The sequence below is a fragment of the Labeo rohita genome, chromosome 13 (assembly GCF_022985175.1).
Source record: "Labeo rohita strain BAU-BD-2019 chromosome 13, IGBB_LRoh.1.0, whole genome shotgun sequence".
NCBI classification, from domain to species: Eukaryota; Metazoa; Chordata; class Actinopteri; order Cypriniformes; family Cyprinidae; genus Labeo; species Labeo rohita.
In genome coordinates this window covers 28,251,818-28,273,433 of record NC_066881.1, presented here as the reverse complement: position 1 = coordinate 28,273,433, position 21,616 = coordinate 28,251,818, and the positions used below count along the sequence as shown (strand labels likewise).

Sequence of the window (21,616 nt, the reverse complement as noted above, 5' to 3'; positions counted from 1 at the left end):
TACATTATTAGTGCACCTGAGAAACATCCTGGTTCTGATTAGCATCCAATCAAAAAAGACTGCAGTGAAAACACAAGAAACAGCAAGAGACAAAAAGAAGCAAAGCAAGAATAGGGCATGAGATCATCTGCTGAGGTGTGAAGGGAAAGAAACGGAGACATGACTCAGTAAGGGATTAAAGAGAAAAGGTTGGACCGTAAATTTTCCACGCAGGCCGACAGGTTGCGGCTGTTGCGAATTCTCGCAGTGGGGCTTCTGGCAGTTCCCACAGATATCCAGCTATGTTTAAAGCATTGCGATCCCAGCAGGGGGCGATTGGTCCTTGGAATAACTAGAGATGTTGAACGAGAAGCAGGGGGAAAATAGATGACCGTTTCGAAAGTTATGAGGAGGAAAGCACAGCTCGAAGTGCTTTTTATGGAAAGATGCTCATTTTGGCTTGTCCTGGTAGAACAGTGCTCCTGTTGAGATTCAGAGAAATCCAAATTTGCCTTCAGTGAAGCGTTGCATAATCAAGAATTTCTACCATTGCTGTGTTTTTCCTCTTTATGTCTTCCTTTGGTTTTATTACTTGCACAGGAACATATGTTATCCTGAGAGGGTCGACAGCTCTGGCTCTCCACTGCTGGTGGGCTGTAAAAGAACAGAGGGCCACGAGCAGATAATGTATCTATCAGCATCTGGAGTCAGTGAGGAACCAGAAGGTAAGCTGCAGGTGAAACTAAAATCAGTGCGACTGCTTCAATGTTAAGCCGTTTATTTTCATCTCTATAAAAATACTGTAAAAGAAGGATCTGGCAAAAAAGTTCTTCATCTATATTTGATTTGTAGTCACAAATTTCACAATTTCCATGAGTGTTCAATTTCCATTTTATGTTCTGTTGAGATGGACTATACGTTATTTATGTTTCGGGTCAGAGAGAAAAAAATAATATAGCAATTTTGAAATTTAACTTAATTTTCTGCTAAATTCCTTCAATATGCTCCTATGCCAAACAAAATGTAAATTAGTAATATAAGTAAGTAATACAGTAATATAGTAAAATTATTAAAAAGCATGTCTTACATACATGTATTTATTGCATGTCTTACATATATATATATTTTTATATTTTTTATATTTTATATTTAATATATGTACATTTTATATTTTATCATTTTAACAAAATAAATAATAATAAAATAACATACCTGTTAAATGTTGGAAAAAAAATTAAAATTATATAATTATATTTTCAGATGTAAAAAAAGTAAATGTATGTGTATAAATTCTCTCTCTTTCTCTCTCTCTATATATATTTACATTTTTATAAATATATTAATACAATAATTAAATACTATAATTAATACAATGCATAACATTTTCTAGTAAAATACCAAAATATTTTAAAAGAATTGTTAAATAAAAAAGTTTATTAAATTAAATTAAATTTTAAACAGCTGGCAGAAGTGCTGTATAAAGTTTATAAACCAATAATAAATTTTATATAATTTAATATAGCATTTTTAAAATTTAACTTAATTTTCTCCTAAATTCTTTCAATATGCTCCTATGCCAAACAAAATGTAAATAAGTAATATAAGTAAGTAATATAGTAATGTAAGACTTATTAAATTGAAAAAAAAAACATAACTATTATTAAAAAGCATGTCTTACATGTATTTATTGCATGTCTTACATAAATGTAATTTATAGTTTTTTTAATATTTTATATTTAATATGTACATTTCATAATTTAATCATTTATAAAATGCTGTAACAAAAACCTGTTAAATGTTACATTTAAATTATATAATTATATTTTCAAATGTATAAAAATGTAAGTGTGTGTATATATTGCGTCCATATAAATTGACATTTTTATAAATAATTAAATTTAATTAAATTAAATTAAATTGTTCTAAATTAAAATGTTCTATAAAGAGTTTGTAAACCAATAAGAAAATGTAATGTTAGTATATAAAAATTGAGTAGCAGATGTTTCACATCTGGAGTCTCTGAGACACCAAATATAAGTAATGTAAAATATCTGACACATCTAACATTGCCAATTGAAATGTAGTTCAGTATCAGATCTCATAATATTAGATGTGATGTACCAAAACTGAATGTTAGGCGTGTTTTCCAAGCTATTAAAACATCCACAGAACATACGGGTTAAAGTTTCTTTCAGTCATGGCCTTTTATACGGGTTCTCAAATCAAATTGAAATTTAATTGAAGTCTTCTGTCCGTCCTGTCTCCAGGGGGCTGACCTGCAGACACTGTGAGAGAGTGGGGTCTACATAATTCAGGATGAAGCTGGCAGCGGTCTGGAGGGTGGGGATACCTGCGGAGTGTCCTCGGCTCAGGTTGCAGTGCTGTCAGCATCTGGCTGTTCCACACAGTGGGGCACACATGTAGAGGGGGGTGGGAGACAGGTGACACTGTCTCAGGCTTGAATTTCAGTGCAGTTCGCCTCAGCTGCCCAGTATTCAACACCACTAAACACCTTTCATCTTGGCTAATAGGTCCCACGGGAAAAGCCGTAAGGTGCCTGAGCCACATGCTAAAGACCGACTCTGTCTAAGAGCGTTTCCAAACACTTCACGATGGGAAAAACTACGCCCAGGTCATTTTTGCCGATACGTTTTAGGTGGTTTAACAATAGGGTAACGAGCATACCACACAGATCACTGCGTATGGTGTTAATTTGCGTAACCTTTAGTGCGTGTGGTACATGACTTGAATCCGTCTGCAGGTAATGTCTGAGTGTTAAATAGCTTTGACTGCTTTTGATTTGGGGTCTGTTTATGTGCTTAAACTTACAGGTAAAGGGTTGAAGTGCTGGTCGACGAGGTGGTTGTATCCATAATCAAAAAAAGAATGTCGGAGAACAACATCAATCCCATGAGCTGCAGCGATACCGAGAGTGTTGAGCCATCTGAAACAAATGAAAACATTAGGAAAACAACAGAATTTAATGATATGTCTGGTTTTTGCATTTTTACACAGGGGTTATTCACCCAAAAAATTTTATTCTGTCATTAATTTCTCACCCTTATATCGTTCCAAACCTGCGAGACCTTCGTTCATCTACGGAACACAAATTAGGATATTTTTGATAAAATCCGAGAGCTTTTTGACCTTGCATAGACAGCAAAACAACAACCACATTGAAGGCCCAGAAATGTAGTAAGGACTTTGTTAAAATAGTCCATGTGACATCAGTGGTTCAACTGTAATTTGATGAAGCTACGAGAATGCTTTTTGTGGCAAATAAAACAAAAATAACAACTTTATTCCACAATTTCTTCTCTTCTGTGTCAGTCACAATAGCGTTGTCACGATACCATAATGTTACAACACGATACCTGACTAAAACATCTCGATACTGAACCGATACTACGACAAAAACAACAGGAAAAGTAACTGAATAATGGATGATCCAAATGGAGGTTATAGGTTATATGCCACTACACAGGACTATGGTGAGCAACTACCAAGTATGCAGAGATCTTTGCTACATTAGTAAGTTCCAAATCTTATTTCATGATATAGTCATTTTATTTCATAATAACAATTTAAATGATTATATAGTCATTTTTGTTATTTTATCTTTGTTATTAATAATAAGAACATAGAAGCAGGTAACAAACTAAAGGACAAATACAATAAAACAATGACACCAATGAAATAAATAGGGCCCTATGAAATCTGTTTTATTTTTCCCAAATTCCATTTTACTTTTTCCAAATTCTGTTTGTTTTCGTTTAAATTTTTCTGGATAACGTTTTTTCCATTTTAGACTCTATTTTAATGGCTACATTAAAAATATTAAACCAAAAGTACGTCTAATTAATTGAAACCATGAAACGTACACAATTTAACCGTGAATTATTAAAGTTGAACAAGAATTACATTTTAAGGCCCTATTTTCCATTAATTGTTTTTTCTTTGAAAAAAGTAGAAATACTTTGTTGTGTATTTACAATTTTCTGGTAAATAAATTCTGGTAAATAATTTTTCTGGTAAATATTCCTTAAATGCTTAAATGATATTTTTATTCATAGTATTAGCAGTATCATTATACTGAGTAATATTTCTGTCAAGTTAAATCAAACTTATTATTATTTTGACGGGTTGCTGTGAAAACCTTTACGTTTCTGTTTGTTCATGATATGACGATGGTTTTCCCAAAAGTAATGGTAAAATGCTCATGAAGTGACTCTCAGAGCAGTTCTAGAGATCATATTTATGTGTTTATGTAACTTATATATTGAAGCGGCAGAGGCTGAAAACACTGCGATTGTCACCATGCGTCTGCGCTATTCATTCATATAGAGACTAAGAACATGCAGGATTCATATTTAAATAGTCACATTCCATTTTTGTGACTCGATTCTGTCCGTGTTTTGCGCTTCACTGTAATAATAGGGCCCTAAATAAAGTGCTTTATTCAGGAAATATGGCTCTTATCAAAATGCATCTGAAAGTACTGGTACTAGTAAAATGCAGATCTGTACACTTTTTAAAAGCAGGGTATTGTAATACAGTTTTAGTACCGGTATATCGTGCAACACTAAGTCACACAAGTACCACAACGCACACGTGTGGTGCTGCTGACGCAGGAGCCAGTGTTCTGATGTAGAACTTGGATGCAATGCAACTTGTTTATAAGCAAAGGAATGTACTTTTGTAAACACGTGTCAAAGACAACACTATTGTGACTGACATGGAAGAGAACATACTGAATAAATGAAGTGCGACTTTCGGTAGCGACAGCCAATAAGAAAGAAGACGGTAGAGCTCATGTGATCGTTCTCCTCTCAGCCGTAGAAAAACATACTCAGTGGAAAAAAGTAGGCAAGAAACCTGATTCACTGTCAAGGCAACCAGTAGTGAGAAAGCCCACTAGCAACCTCATCGCCAGCCCCTGGCAACAGAAGTCGCTGCTAGTGTGACGCAGCTTCAGAAAGCTCCCAGATTTCATCAAAAATGTCTTAATTTGTGTTCTAAAGATGAACGCAGGTCTTACGGGTATGAAACGACATGGGGGTGAATAATTAAGGACAGAATTTTCAGTTTTGGGTGACCTATTCCTATAATCAGTTACATCTCCTTTCAGTATTTAAAAAGCTATTTCTGTTGAAAAACACATTTGGAAAACACTGTCTTGAAGTGCAGTGGAAAACGAGTACAATGCAGGTTGTTCAAGGTAAGTAAGCACTTTGTATTAAATTACTGAAAGAAGGCCATAAAACTACGTCATTTACGTGAGTTGGACTGAGTTTCGTGAGGCCTGGATAAGTGCTTAGACAGAAATTGTACTGTTCAATGCAGCTGAGAGGTATTTTTCACCAACTTATATTCACTGTTATATTGCAAGTGTTTTTGTAAAACAGCTCATCTTAACAGCAACTGAGTGGTTGATGCTTTTGCAGACTGTTAAAGATCATGCATCTTTATGTTTAGACATGAACATTTAGGTTAGCTCAATCAGAATTAGTTGAAATCCAGAATGAAGATGCTCTCATATATACTCACTGGACCACAAAACCAGTCTTAAGTAGCATGGGTATATTTGTAGCATTAGCTAACAATACATTGCATGGGTTTTTCTTTTCTGTCCAAAATCATTAGGATATTATTGAAGATCATGTTTCATGAAGATATTTTGTACATTTCCTACCATAAATATATCAAAACTTAATTTTTGATTAGTAATATGCATTGCTAAGAACTAAGAACAACTTTAAAGGTGATTTTCTTAATATTTAGATTTTTTTCACCCTCAGATTCCAGATTTTCAAATAGTTGTATCTTGACCAAATATTGTCCTATCATAACCATACATCAATGGAAAGCTTATTTATTCAGCTTTTAGATGATGTAAAAATCTTAATTTTCAAACAACTGACTTTTATGACTGGTTTTGTGGTCCAGGGTCACATATAGTGATCACAATGATTAACTAGAGATATAAATAAACTGGTTAAATGATAATAAAAATAGTTGATTGCAAATATATACTATTTGAGGATACTTTACTTACAGAAAACCAGCAGCAAATGTGTCAGATAAATTATTGGTGCCCCCTGCCCAAGCCGGACCAACTCCACCCAGCCACACATGCTTCTCTGGAGCATGAGTATGAACAATCTGAAAAAACAAAAAACAAAGACGAAGCTTTATCAGATGAGACAAATTATCAATAACTGAGTGATGGACAGTTGGGCAGGATTTATTCTTGCATAACCAAGATTTTTGACTAGTCTGGTTCACTTGAGAAACAAAATGAGATAATTTGACTGATTTTTACAGTGATCAACCAGTATAATTTAATTTAATTTAATTTTTTAAGCTGGTAATGTGAAATCCAAAATACAGTACTGTTCAAACATGTTTTTAAAAGAAAAGAATGCTTTTATTCATCAAGTATGCATTAAATTGATCAAAAGTGACAGCAAAGACATTTACTATGCTAAATTATTTCAACTAAATGCTGTTCTTTTCAAACTTTTTCAAATTTTCGAGTAATCAAAGAATCTTGAAAAACTGGAAAAACAAAAATATTAAGCAGCTCAACTGCTTTCACTATCGTTAACAATGAGAAATGTTTCTCAAGCAGCAAATTAGCATATGTGAATGATTTCTGAAGAATCACATAACATTGAACATTGACTGTTTTGCCATTACAGGAATTAATTATATTTTATAAAATATAGAAAATACTTCTTTTTAAATTGTGATAACATTAACAATTATTAAAGTTTTTATTGTATTTCTGCTCAAATGGTAACACTTTACGATAAGGTTGATGTTAACATTTTAGCTAACGTGAATTTAGAATCTACAGCATTTATTATTCTTAATGTTAATTTTAGCATTTACTAATGCATTATTAACATTAACATTAATGCATTTGTTAACATTAGTTAATGCACTGTGAACTAACATGAACTAACAAAAAAAAAATGTTATTCACTAGCATTAGTGTAATAAATGTATTGTTCAATGTTCAATTATGTTAGTTAATACATTAACTAATGTTAACAAATGACACTTTATAGTAAAGTGTTACCAATCAAATTAATGCATCCTTGGTCTAAACAAAAGACTTCTTTCAAAAATACTTACCCTGATATTTTGAATGTTAGTGTAGCTAAAAATAATGAACAAATAAATAAATTTAATCAAAAATGAATAACAAATGTTGGTTATCTTTTAAAAGCCAGGTACACAAACACAACTTGCAGCTGACTGATAAAAATCTGCATCCTGACTCCTGTTTTTGTGCTCAGTATAAATCAGACTGTCCACGAACAGTCCGTGGGCATGATTTGAGATGAGATCCCAACTCTGCAGCACAATACACAACCGCTCGCTTGCCGTCCAGCTGCAGGGTCAGAGTCTGGTTATAATAGAACACATGTTGGGTATTAAGCATATTCCATAATAAGCCAAAGAAAGCCTCTCATACTCTCCACTTCTGATTCAGACACACTGTGAACCTCAGGATCTGCTGTAGCGAATGACATCAACGATCAAGCTTAAATCTCCTCTCAAAATAAATCTATAAACTGTCACAGACAGCGGGAGGGTACACGTGTCGCCAAACCATCGGAAAACACCTGCAGATCCACTCTATGAATTCCAACTTTTATTACTGATTTTATATTAAATGACCTTTGGATTTGAAGTTCAGAAGTGGAATAAGCACTTGTTCGTCTGACGTTACACATGTAATAGGCTCTAATCACCATCCCACTGGGTTTGGGAGTGAACAAAACTTTGGCGTCTTTTGTTTGATATTTGTGGGGAAGGTCAGTTTTCCCTCTCTTTCACTTTTAGGGGAACACTAGACCAGATGTGTGAGTTAGAGATACATAAAACAGGAGAGCTGTGTATTTATAGATTGGGCCTCCTGAGGGAAGTCTTAAATGTTGTGAAACCTGGTACTGCTTATTAGACCAAAAGGGGACTGTTCCCAGAGCAGCTGAGACATCACGAGGCTGAGGGGGGAACTTGAAAATTGTAAACCCAATCAAACGCTTTCCTCCTTTACTGCGCCCTGACCCACGCTCCCTTAACGGTAGGCCACCTATCAGACCGGCAACAGCTTGTTTGGATGGTGCAGCTGAGGACAAACCCGGAGCCCTTGAGATAAGCACAGTTAATGAGCACCGGAGGGACTTACACACTCTCACAACAACAACCTTAACGCATATTAGCACATCTCCAACCTACGCATTTAAAAACAAAAGATCTCAAGGCTGAGCATCTTTTTAAAACAAACCTTACCTTTAACACCTTGGTAATCTGCTCAGACAGGGTGTCTAGAAGTCTCGTCTTCAAGAAGTCTTCCACTTTGGTCACCCGCCTGTCAAAGTAGTAACTGCACATATAAGAGAACATCTTTGTGAGCTACGAAATATTATATATTCAATTCAATTAAAAATATATGTATAATAATTTATAATTATATGCAAATATTAAGTTATATATATTCATATATAGTATTAATATATACACTACTGTTCATAAAATCTTTATGCAGTAAAATGCAGTAAAACCAGAAATTTTGTTAAATACTACAACAATTTAAAACTTATTTTATTGTAATATGATTTAATGAAATATTATATATTATATATAAATATTACATATTATATATTATTCAAAATGTATTTTATAAATACACTACTGTTCATAAAAATGCTTTATTTTTTATTTAAATGAATAATAAGATATTTCACATAAAAGATATTTAAATATAGTCCACAAGAGAAAATAATAGCTGGATTTATAAAAATCACCCCGTTCAAAAGTTTACATACACTTGATTCTTAAAGCTGTGTTGTTGCCTGAATGATCCACAGCTTTTTTTTAGTGATAGTTGAGTCACTTGTTTGTCCTGAACAGTTAAACTGCCTGCTGTTCTTCAAAAAAATCCTTCAGGTTCCACAAATTCTTTGGGTTTTCAGAATTTTTGTGTATTTGAATCCTTTCCGACAATGACTGTATGATTTTGGGATCCATCTTTTCACATTGAGGACAACTGAGGGACTCATATGCAACTATTATAAAAGGTTCAAATGCTCACTGATGAAAGAAAAATGATGCATTACGAACTGGGGGTGTAAACTTTTGAACAGAATGAAGATGTGTACATTTTTCTTATTTTGCCTAAATATCATATTTTTTCATTTAATACTGCCTTTCAGAAGCTACAGAAGATACTTACATGTTTTCCAGAAGGCAAAATAAGTTACATTTACCCTGATCTTCAAATTCAAAAAGTTTTCACCCCCCGTCTCTAAATGCATTGTGTTTTCTTTTGAAGCATCAGTGAGCGTTTGAACCTTCTGTAATAGCTGAATATGATTCCTACAGTTCTGAAGTGTGAAAAGATGGATCTCCATTGTTGGAAAAGGGTTCAAATACACCACAATGCTGGAAAACCAAATAATTTGTGGGACCTGAAGGATTTTTCTGAAGAACAGCAGTTTAACTCTTCAGGACAAACAAGGGACTCATAAACAATTTTCACAAAAAAAAACAAATAAATTAAATTAAATAAATAAAAACACAGGATCATTCAGGTAACAACACATTTTTAAGAATCAAGCGTATGTAAACTTCTGAACAGTGTATACACTGTAAAAAATAAGTGATTTTAATGGTAAAAGACTATAAAAATGCTACAGTAAAAACCTATTAATTGGTTAACGGTAAGTTCCCCTACAATATATACGGTGATATAAACTGTATTGTGTGTACATACTATATATAACGCATATATAAACGTATAGATTTTCTTTTCTCAACATACACAACTGATTACGACATTTTCACCTAAGAATTATTTCAATATCAAAATATTTTCCCTCCGAAAAAAAAAAAAAAACCTCCTGTAACTGGAAAAACATCAAATAAAACAAATGGCAAAATGGCAACGCTATCAATCTTAATGTTGCCAGTACAATATAAAATAACACAATCCACATTTTCCCAGTTCAGTGAGCAAAGTTCAAAATATGAATTAAAGGCATTAAGGCCATTCTGCAGGTTTATATACAAAATAACTAACAGATTGAGCCCATGAATTACATTAAGATGTAAAAGCAGACAGCGGTGACAAGAGACAGAGCTCTTTCTGGTCAAAGAGCTGCTGCAGTGAGCAAGTAAGTGAGTTAGTGGGAAAGAGAGAGAGAGAGAGAGAGAGAGAGAGAGGAGGAGTTCGGGATGAAGTAGCTGTGGGCCGGCCATCTGGAGGAGGGTGTGAAAAGAGGGCCTCAATGAACTGCACCATTTTCAGGCAATATGTCTGAAGATCTTGACGTATCTGAAGGAAAAGTGGTTCTCTGTGGACACTGACCCTCAAAATTTATAGTCTCCAAGGGATTAAAGCTCCACAACTCTAGAGGCAACAAATCTTCATTATCTTTGGACCTCAAACAGCAATGAACAACTCTCAACCTCCCTAGTATTATATTTAGCTAATGTGTCTCCATTTGTAGTGTTTTAGATTCTGCTTGTAAGGTACATTCTCAAAAACAGACTTCTGAAATTAGCATTCAAAACGAAAGAGACGTCTGGAAGACGAGTGAAAGAAAAGCGCATCTGTTTCACGGAAGACAGAGACTCCTAATGTAAGAGATAAAGAGTAAATTAGATAAAGGTTTTATTGCTCAGAGGCTTTTCTTTCATAGCACAGGAATCTTAATTGAATTTTAATGTTTTGTTTTCATATCAACATTGTTTCAGATGTTTCCTCATGTTGCTGTCATACTCTAATGGTATAAAGTTGACTATTTTCAACATTGATAATAATCAATTACATTAGCATATTAGAATGATTTATTTAGGATCATGTGACACTGAAGAATGGAGTAATAATGCTGAAAATTTAGCTTTGCCACAGGAATAAATTACATTTTTTAAATATATTAAAAATCTAAAATGTAAAATATTCTTTAAATATTCTATATTAAAATCTAAACTGAAGCAAACTACAGACTACACATGCTTCATTTATTTTTTTTATTAAAAAACAATTTAGATAATTAAAAAAAAAAAACTATGAAATAACATGATGCTGATGAGATGCCAGTTTTCCTAATTTAATGTTTTTAATGTTTTTTTTTTCTATTGAGACAGAGCAGGAAAAATTACATTATACTCTGTAAATATAGAGTTAACCATTAAAATGAATAATTACAATAACACTGGGAAAAAAAATAGGCGCAGAAACAATTTTCACTCAGAAATTGCTAGTAAATTTCACAGCAAAAGGCAGGTAACACATTAAACCAAACACAAGACTGAAACCGTATTTTCTTGTACAACGCATTTCAATAATCTTTGAAAAATCACTTTTACAGTATACAAGAGCCACAAGAGCTGTTTAAATAACTTGTGAGGGCTCTTATTCCTGGAATCCTCCTTTACGGTAAAATGATAATTGCGCATCAGGACGTGTGAGCGCATATGGCTTGAGTTTGACTAAGTAGGTGGTGTTTTAATGAAATCTTCCTCTCTGACACCCTTTCCTACTTCCGTTTCCTTTAATCAGGGTTGACCTCTAGATTAATGAGTCTGTTTAGGCCACCCTCTCTCCGCCGACGCAGGGGGGCCATCTAATTGAGGGAGAAAAGCAAACTTGTTTATGTCCTTATAACTTTTAATGACCGCAGCTATTGCATGCACTTGATAAAACACTTCTCATTACTGAATAATTCAAAGCCACTCAGCATGGAACTAATTAAAGTCATTGAAAGCACATCCAGCCATCATTGTGCCGGGAGATAAAAGAAAGCCGCTAATGAGCTTGTTTCTGATTATTAAGGTTCGCCATATTGCAATGCAGTGTTGAGTGAAGCGCTTTCTGAGTGAGAGGTTATAAAAGCGACAGCCCATCTGAAGAACGAGATTTTGCTGAAGCTCTCTGAACATTGCATCTGTGATTTCTCATGATATCACAAAGGAAAAACTCTAGCTGACCTGGAACTCGCCCTGTCTGTCTGCAGCAGCCGGCAGTGACTGCTCAGGTCAGACTCGAGCCCGGTTCTACGGTTATAAAACACACAACAGTATCTCATGTCCAGACAAGCGTTTTCAGGGCTCAACAATGCATAAAAAATAGCAAAAACAAACATACAAACGAATACATACATACAAGTTAAATTAAAATATATTTTTTTATTTGCTTGTGTAATTTTCTTTACAAAACTGCACAGAAAAATAAAAAATATATATAATTTAATGACATTTTTAATGTTAAAATGGTCCCCGTTATTAAGACTCTAACTCCTAACTAATCTCCAGATCTTCATTCTGTTTCGATTTATAGTGTGCTATATCTTTTCTAAATGATCTGATTTACAGTTTTCATAAAACTGAAGATTAAAAATCATAGACTTACATTAACGGAATGTTCAGATGAGCCAAGAATTTTTAAACTCCAACCTTCAAAATTCAAATTAAATTCCCAGAAGATTAAAGATCCTAAAAATCCCAGACTTACATTGACAGAATGCTCAGATGTGCCAAGACTATTCAAACTCCAACTGTCAAAATTCAAATTTAAACTCCCAGAAGAGGTTAAAAATCATAAAAATCTCATAAACTTACACCGACAGAATGTTCAGATGAGCCAAGACTATTGAAACTGTAACTGTCAAAATTCATATTTAATCTCCCAGAAAAAGGTTTAAAATCATAAAAATTCCATAGACTTACATTGACGGAATGTTCATTTGAGCCAAGACTATTCAAACTCCAACTGTCAAAATTCATATTTAAACTCCCAGAAGAAGAATAAAAATCATAAAAATCTCATAAACTTACACCGACAGAATGTTCAGATGAGCCAAAACTTTTCAAATGTCAAAATTCTAATTTAAACTCCCATCCAAACTCCAAACTCCCAAAAGTTTGTAACTTAGTTTAAAACTTCTTCGTCCAGCTTTAAAGCTTCTTTATCACGTTGCTAATTAAAGTGTTAAATTTTAAAGTAAAAAAGATAAAATAGAAAAATTTAGAAAATAGAAATTTAGAAAAAATATATTAATGTACTTTTTTATTAGTGTACTTTTGTCTGCAATTTTGTAGTAATACAAAATAATACACAAGTAATTTTGTTTGTTAGTTAGTTAATGCAAAAGCTGTTCACATTACTTTTGTAAAGAAAATTCAACATTTAAAAATGAATGTTACATTTTACAAAAAAAGTAGCATTTCTTGAGAAAATACTTAAATTATGTGTTGTAACTTTAACTTATTTAATGAATTTTTTTTTTAAGTATTTAATTTGCAAAATATTTGAACAAAGTCACAGCTATACATTTAGAAAACACACTTTAACCCAGACTGTGCTTATTTATCATTTAACACAATTCTAACTTACGTTTCCAAAACTAATTCAAATCATTCACAATTCAGACAACTAGATATAACTTTGTCCTTGATCATCGTTCAGTTTCAACATTCAATACTTCACAGAAAACCAAATGAGCAAGCAACAGTTTCGTCAGCTGGTTCAAAAAACTCTCTCACACTCTGTCACCGAACCATCAGAGCCAGCCGAAGATCCAGCTGTACAGACTCTCAGACAAAAAAAAAAAAAATGCATTTCATGCAACATCCAGAGCTGTATCTGCTATAATCAGTGAAAATAAACCAGGGAAAGTTCCACAGAAGTACACACATAGCTCACTGTTAACGCCGATAACAACTTCCTTTCCTTAAATTAATGACCTGATATCTGGCATTACCTCATTTTCTGGTCTAATGCGTCAAACTGGAAATTAGGGCTAGACTTCGAAATGCAATTTGTTCATGTAAAACACACATCTCTATTTTAACGATCTGGAAATCTTTAACATAGTTTGATTATTGCTCATTTTGCTTTTAGTTGGCTTTTATTGTGAAGGTCTTGCTTCACGGCAAACTTATTTTTGTCCCGAGTTTTTTGAAATGCAGGTGAATAAATGAACATGGCAACACCCAACAGGGCTAACAGTACATAGTTAATGCTAAACATTAATTTTTATGCAAATACAATGCACAAATTAGACACTGCATTATTATTTGGTGCAAAACCTGCCAGGTGCATAAAAAACAGTGACTGATAATAACGCAAAACAAAGTGAATCACTGCATCGTGATCATTTATCCTCTTCAGTTTGGTTCCCAGAAGACCGCTGTGTTGTCAATGCACACCTGCCCAGTTCACCGTAGCATTGCAAATTTCCAAGCACTGGGAATGGGCTGGTTTTATAGTCAAAGAAATAATGTTAGAAAAACCCACATATGACTAATTAAGGCAGCAGAAATACTCTAGAACTAATGAGGACACACTTGGATACAATCAGAGTTGGGCTAGAGAACAAAGACATGACAACAACATAAAACGCGAAGTTCAAAATAGTCAACGGCGAACTAAAAAAAAAGACAAGAGATGCCCGTTCGCTTAAACTCCACAAACATTTTTAAATCAAACCCATTTCAGTCTCTGATGGACAGACACAACAGCTCAATTCTCCCTCCCCTCCATAAGAAGTTAATAGGATAGAGGGGTTTGAAATAAGCAGTTATTTAGAGATGAATACCTGTAGCCTTAGGAAAACAGCTGCTCTAATCCCTGAAAAGAATCTTTACTGTTCTGTCACAAGTGAAACGTAACTGATCCTTAGAAACCTTAGAACACTTAGAAAAACTACCATATTACTTATACTGTATATTGTGCTTAAATGTGAAGTATTTATGTTTATGTATATATGCATATGTTATTGTTTAAAATTTAAGGGGCAGTGAAATTTCTTTTCTTTTTTTTTTTTTTTTAATAATACTTTAATTTAACAAAGGTGCATTAAATAAAATGTGACCACAAAGACATTCATAATGTTAAAAAACATTTCTATTTCTAGATCCATAAACACATTAAGCCACACAATTGTGTTTAATATTGATATTAATAATAAAATATTCTTCAGCACAAATCAGCATATTAAAAATGATTTCTAAAGGGTCATGAGTAATGGCTGCTGAAAATTCAGCTTTGCCATCACAGGAATAAATGACATTTTAAAATACATTAAAAAAGAAAAAGTATTAAATTCTGAATTTTTTAATAACATTTCAGAAAATTCAGTTTTACTGTATTTTACAGCTTTTGTATTTTGCGCAACCCTGATGAGCATGAGGAACCAAAAATGCATGCATAAAAAAAACTAACCCCTTTTTTGAATGGCAATATTTTACATACATGCACACATATGTATAATTCTTTTTATATACAAATGCGATACAATCAAAAAACATGATATGACTAGTTCAAATAGAAATGTTTTGCTTGAAAGTATGAATGGAATGTTAATTGTTTTGTTAGTTAGAAGTATTACTGAACACACACCAACTGTTGACGTCTTTTACAACGCTTCTCAGTAATGGTACTTAACCCGATTAGGAAAAAAGGCTCAAATTAGAGGCCTGCATGTGTTTGCTGGGAGTGTAAATTTACCTTCCAGCACATTATCCCACCTCACAGGTGTTAGAAATTAAGGCGGAGGTGGGGAACAGCAGACTTTACGTTTAATAAACAACAGAGTAGAACGACAGACTTTTTGTATTACCATTGCTGATGTCTAGAGAGCAGAACAGCCAGTGACTAATATATAACACAGTGAGCATTTTACACAGTGTTCATGTAAAACATTCAATATTACTTTTGAACATCCATTAATAAATATTTGCAAGCAGAAAAGGTGTCATAATACTCAAAAACAGAAAATGCAGCCAATTGTGAAAATTACACCACCTTGATGCCAATAATCTCAAAATGGCCAAATATCAACAAGCTAATTGTCCTGGACAATATGCCAAACCATGACTAGTAAAAACTATTGTCCATAACAAATTATGAAATTAACAATATCAAAATGCAATCACAGATGATGGACCTAAACCTATGGATGCCTGTTTTAACCAGTGAATAAAAAATAACAATTCTCACAGTTCTAACTTTTTTCTCCCAATTGCAATGTAACATCTCACAGTTCTGGCTTTTTTCTTAGAATTGTGAGATATAAACTCGTAATTGTGAGTTATAAGGTCAGAACTGCGTAAAGTCGCTAACTGCATGTTATAAAGTCAGAATTGTGAGAAAAAAAGTTAGAATCGCAGAATATAATCTGCTAATTGTAAAAAAAATAGTCTTTTTTCCCTCAGAATTTGACTTTATAATCGCAATTGTACATTTATATCTCACAATTCTGAGAAAAGAAGTCAGAATTGCAAGAAAAAAGAATCACAAGATTTAAACTCACAGTTGCAAGAAAAAAAGTCATAACTGTGAGAAAAAAGTTAGAATTGCAAGATATAAGCTCGCAATTGTGAGAAAATAGTCTTTTTTTCCCTCAGAATTGGACTTCATAATTGCAATTGTAAGTTTATATCTAACAATTCTGAGAAAAGAAGTCAGAATTGCAAGAAAAAGTTAGAATCACAAGATATAAACTTTCAATTGCAAGAAAAAAGCCAGAATCGCAAGAAAAAGTTCGAATTGTAAGCAATTATGAGAAAATTGTCATTTGTCCTCAGAAATGGACTTTATAACTTGCAGTTGTGAGTTTATATCTCACAATTCTGAGAAAAGAAGTCAGAATTGCAAGAAAAAAGTTAGAATCACAAGATTTAAACTCACAGTTGCAAGAAAAAAAGTCAGAATTGTGAGAAAAAAAATTAGAATTGAAGAATATAAACTCACAATTGCGAGAAAATTGTCTTTTTTCCTCAGAACTGGACTTTATAACTTGCAATTGTGAGTTTATAACTCACAATTCTAAGAAAAGACGTCAGAATTGCAAGAAATAAACTCACAGGTGTGAAAAAAAAAGTCAGAATTGTGAGGAAAAAAAAGTTAGAATCTCAAGATATAAACTCACAATTGTGAGAAAACAGACTCTGTTCATCAGAATTGGACTTTTTAACTTGCAATTGTGATTTTATATCTCACAAATCTGAGAAAAGACGTCAGAATTGCCAGATAAAAGTTAGAATCGCAATAAAAAAAATATACAATTAGAGATATAAACTTGCAATTTTGAGAAAATTGTCTTTTCTCACAATTAGACTTTATAACTCACAATTGTGAGTTTATATCTCTCAATTCTTAGAAAAGAAGTCAAAATTGTGAGAAAAAAGTTAGAATTGTAAGCAATTGTGAGAAAATTGTCATTTGTCCTCAGAAACGGACTTTATAACTTGCAGTTGTGAGTTTATATCTCACAATTCTGAGAAAAGAAGTCAGAATTGCAAGAAAAAAAGTTAGAATCACAAGATTTAAACTCACAATTGCAAGAAAAAAAGTCAGAATTGTGAGAAAAAAATTAGAATTGAAGGATATAAACTCACAATTGCGAGAAAATTGTCTTTCTTCCTCAGAACTGGACTTTATAACTTGCAATTGTGAGTTTACATCTCACAATTCTGAGAAAAGACGTCAGAATTGCAAGAAATAAACTCACAGGTGTGAAAAAAAAAGTCAGAATTGTGAGGAAAAAAAAGTTAGAATCTCAAGATATAAACTCACAATTGTGAGAAAACAGACTCTGTTCATCAGAATTGGACTTTTTAACTTGCAATTGTGATTTTATATCTCACAAATCTGAGAAAAGACGTCAGAATTGCCAGATAAAAGTTAGAATCGCAACAAAAAAAATATACAATTAGAGATATAAACTTGCAATTTTGAGAAAATTGTCTTTTCTCACAATTAGACTTTATAACTCACAATTGTGAGTTTATATCTCTCAATTCTTAGAAAAGAAGTCAAAATTGTGAGAAAAAAGTTAGAATTGTAAGCAATTGTGAGAAAATTGTCATTTGTCCTCAGAAACGGACTTTATAACTTGCAGTTGTGAGTTTATATCTCACAATTCTGAGAAAAGAAGTCAGAATTGCAAGAAAAAAAGTTAGAATCACAAGATTTAAACTCACAGCTGCAAGAAAAAAAGTCAGAATTGTGAGAAAAAAATTAGAATTGAAGGATATAAACTCACAATTGCAAGAAAATTGTCTTTTTTCCTCAGAACTGGACTTTATAACTTGCAATTGTGAGTTTATAACTCACAATTCTGAGAAAAGACGTCAGAATTGCAAGAAATAAACTCACAGGTGTGAAAAAAAAAGTCAGAATTGTGAGGAAAAAAAAAGTTAGAATCTCAAGATATAAACTCACAATTGTGAGAAAACAGACTCTGTTCATCAGAATTGGACTTTTTAACTTGCAATTGTGATTTTATATCTCACAAATCTGAGAAAAGACGTCAGAATTGCCAGATAAAAGTTAGAATCGCAATAAAAAAAATATACAATTAGAGATATAAACTTGCAATTTTGAGAAAATTGTCTTTTCTCACAATTAGACTTTATAACTCACAATTGTGAGTTTATATCTCTCAATTCTTAGAAAAGAAGTCAAAATTGTGAGAAAAAAAGTTAGAATTGTAAGCAATTGTGAGAAAATTGTCATTTGTCCTCAGAAACGGACTTTATAACTTGCAGTTGTGAGTTTATATCTCACAATTCTGAGAAAAGAAGTCAGAATTGCAAGAAAAAAAGTTAGAATCACAAGATTTAAACTCACAATTGCAAGAAAAAAAGTCAGAATTGTGAGAAAAAAATTAGAATTGAAGGATATAAACTCACAATTGCGAGAAAATTGTCTTTCTTCCTCAGAACTGGACTTTATAACTTGCAATTGTGAGTTTACATCTCACAATTCTGAGAAAAGACGTCAGAATTGCAAGAAATAAACTCACAGGTGTGAAAAAAAAAGTCAGAATTGTGAGGAAAAAAAAGTTAGAATCTCAAGATATAAACTCACAATTGTGAGAAAACAGACTCTGTTCATCAGAAACGGACTTTTTAACTTGCAATTGTGATTTTATATCTCACAAATCTGAGAAAAGACGTCAGAATTACCAGATAAAAGTTAGAATCACAAGATTTAAACTCACAGTTGCAAGAAAAAAAGTCAGAATTGTGAGAAAAAATTAGAATTGAAGGATATAAACTCACAATTGCAAGAAAATTGTCTTTTCTCACAACTGGACTTTATAACTCGCAATTGTGAGTTTATATCTCTCAATTCTTAGAAAACAAGTCAAAATTGTGAGAAAAAATTTAGAATTGTGAGAAGTAAACTCACATCTTGCAACTGCAAGGTTATATCTCGCAATTGTGACTTTATAACTCACAACTGTAAGTTTAGATCACACAATTCTGAGAGGTAAAAGTCAGAATTGTGAGAAAAAGGGCAAAACTGTGAAATAAAAAGTCACAATTATTTTTGGTTGCTTCAAGACATCAGGAAACAACCCAGTTCAGTACCAAAATAGTTTATTGTATTTAAAATCCAACACTGAAATGTATTAATAGAACTATTAGTGCCCAACAATGACAAATCATTTTGTAACTGTATACAACATAGTAACTAAGTGGCTAGGCCTATTTGTTTTCCTCTCTTAACTATACACGAATATAAGGCTTGTTGCATTTTTAATATTTTTACTTTTGCATTGTTTTCCCCCTGCTGTATCAGAACAGTCCTGCGACTCATTTATGGGTCGTGACCCACCAGTTGAGAACAACGGACACTTTTGTATTTGCATTCTGTTTTGTTTCATACCACAGCAATGTTGTATTACGTGTTTAGAAAGATGATCTCAAAGTTTCCATAAACAATAGGGAATAATAAAAGGTTATAATTTAAAAAAGGTAAAATACCTACTGTTGCCACGTTACTGCGTCGACGACAGAACCACCATTTTTCATAAACCTGTGAAAGAGAGAAAAAAAGTTTTTTCAGAATCAGCACATATAGATATATGAAAGGTTATTATTATTATAGCATTGGAAAAACAGCTATTTTATTCTGCTCCACCATCATAAACGACTTTTGAGAAGAACCGATAGCCAAACACACATGGCTGCGTGGCTAACAGGAGGTGTCTGTTTATTTCGCTCCTGACGCTGATCTCTCATGCTGTCTGTAAATTTGTGCAGAGAGTAGTTTACCAGGGAGCTGAGTAAACTTAAGCAAACGAGGGAATAAAACTCCTTATACGGAACAAAGTTTCTAAACAGTTCTTCGTGTGACTGCTCTTTTTCTCTCCAAAACTCTATGCCGTCCCGTAATTCCCCTCTCGTCTCCCTCTCTTTCCCTCTGTCTGTCTGCTGAGTTAAAACTGCATTTATCATTTCCATCTGAACGAGACTGGTAGCAGCAAGGGGTGGCGTCTCGTTCTGAGGAAGACCTTCGACAAAGCGCTTGTGGTTGCAATACCAAGTTTCATTTCAGCCTGCCAAAGTTATGACTTCTCAAAAGCCCCCGCAGGAAAACACTAGGCAGAAAGTAAAAGGGCGCACCTAAACTACACAGTACAAATCACACGGAGCAAAGACACTGATGCCAAAAATATGACACTTATTTTCAGCCTGCTCGTCGGCCCAGGTTTTCCCACTTGAAAGATAATTTACTTGAGAAGCAACATTGCATAAGATATTGTGGCTTCTAGTTAGCGGCTGCAGATATGACAAAAATAGTATATCACGATATGACTCGTGTAATTTTATGATCACAATACAGTTGTTACAATAGGTTGTTAAAATTCGTAGATGACACTGAAATTTCAGAATTATGCATTCTATACAATACTAGCTTAACTAATACAAATAAAAAGAGCTCAAGCTTACCGAAGACAAGTAAACAATCAGTAATTAAATAACACACACTACCAGTCAAGATTTTTAATGTTTTGTAAAGAAGTCTTTTCTGCTCACCAAGCCTGCATTTATTTGATCCTAAGTACAGCATAAACAGTTTTGAACATTTTGAAATATTTGTACTGTTTAAAATAAGTGTTTTCTATTTTAATATATTTTAAAATGTTATTTATTTATGTGATTTAAATGCTGAATTTTTTGCACTATTAATCCAGTCACACGATCCTTTAGAAATCATTCTAATATTCTGATTTGCTGCTCAAAAAAACATTTATTATTATGCTGAAAACAGCTGAGTAGATTTTTTCGGGTTTTATAGATAAGTAGTTCAGAAGAACAGCATTTATCTGAAACAGAAATCTTTCATATCAAATAAAGTATTATTTTCCATTTCTTTCCCAAAAATTATACTGAATAGTGTATAATGTTACAAAAGCTTTTTATTTCAAATAAATGCTGATCTTTGGATCTTTCTATTCATCAAAGAATCCTGAAAAAAATGTATTCAACTGTTTAAAATATTGATAATGATAATAATAATAAAAAAAGCATATAGGCATATTCAAATGATTTTTGAAGGATTATGTGACACTGAAGACTATAATAATGCTGAAAACACACTTTACATTTTAAAATATAATTTTAAATAGTAAAAATAATTCACAATATTAGTGCTTTTGCTGTATTTTGGATTAAATAAATGCAGGCTTGGTGAAGCAGAAGAGAATTCTTAAAAAAAAAAAAAAAAAACCATGAAAAATTCCAAAACTTTTAACTGGTAGTGTAAACGAATTACAAGCTATTTTTTTTCTTTAAAGCCTAAATCTAGAAGAAAAAAAAAAAA

The 21,616-nt window shown here is 32.8% G+C and overlaps 1 protein-coding gene across 1 annotated transcript in view; it reads right to left on the bottom strand.

The window, feature by feature from the left end:
• The window catches only part of hpse2 (heparanase 2), a 92,212-nt gene that overhangs the window by 23,458 nt on the left and 47,138 nt on the right, over window positions 1–21,616 (bottom strand). Inside the window, exons 6-9 of the mRNA XM_051125356.1 lie at window positions 19,778–19,825; window positions 8,284–8,377; window positions 6,035–6,141; window positions 2,809–2,923 (exon numbers count right to left, since the gene is read on the bottom strand). Of these exons, the coding sequence (XP_050981313.1) occupies window positions 2,809–2,923; window positions 6,035–6,141; window positions 8,284–8,377; window positions 19,778–19,825 (364 nt within the window). The remainder of the gene's footprint in view (window positions 1–2,808; window positions 2,924–6,034; window positions 6,142–8,283; window positions 8,378–19,777; window positions 19,826–21,616) is intronic.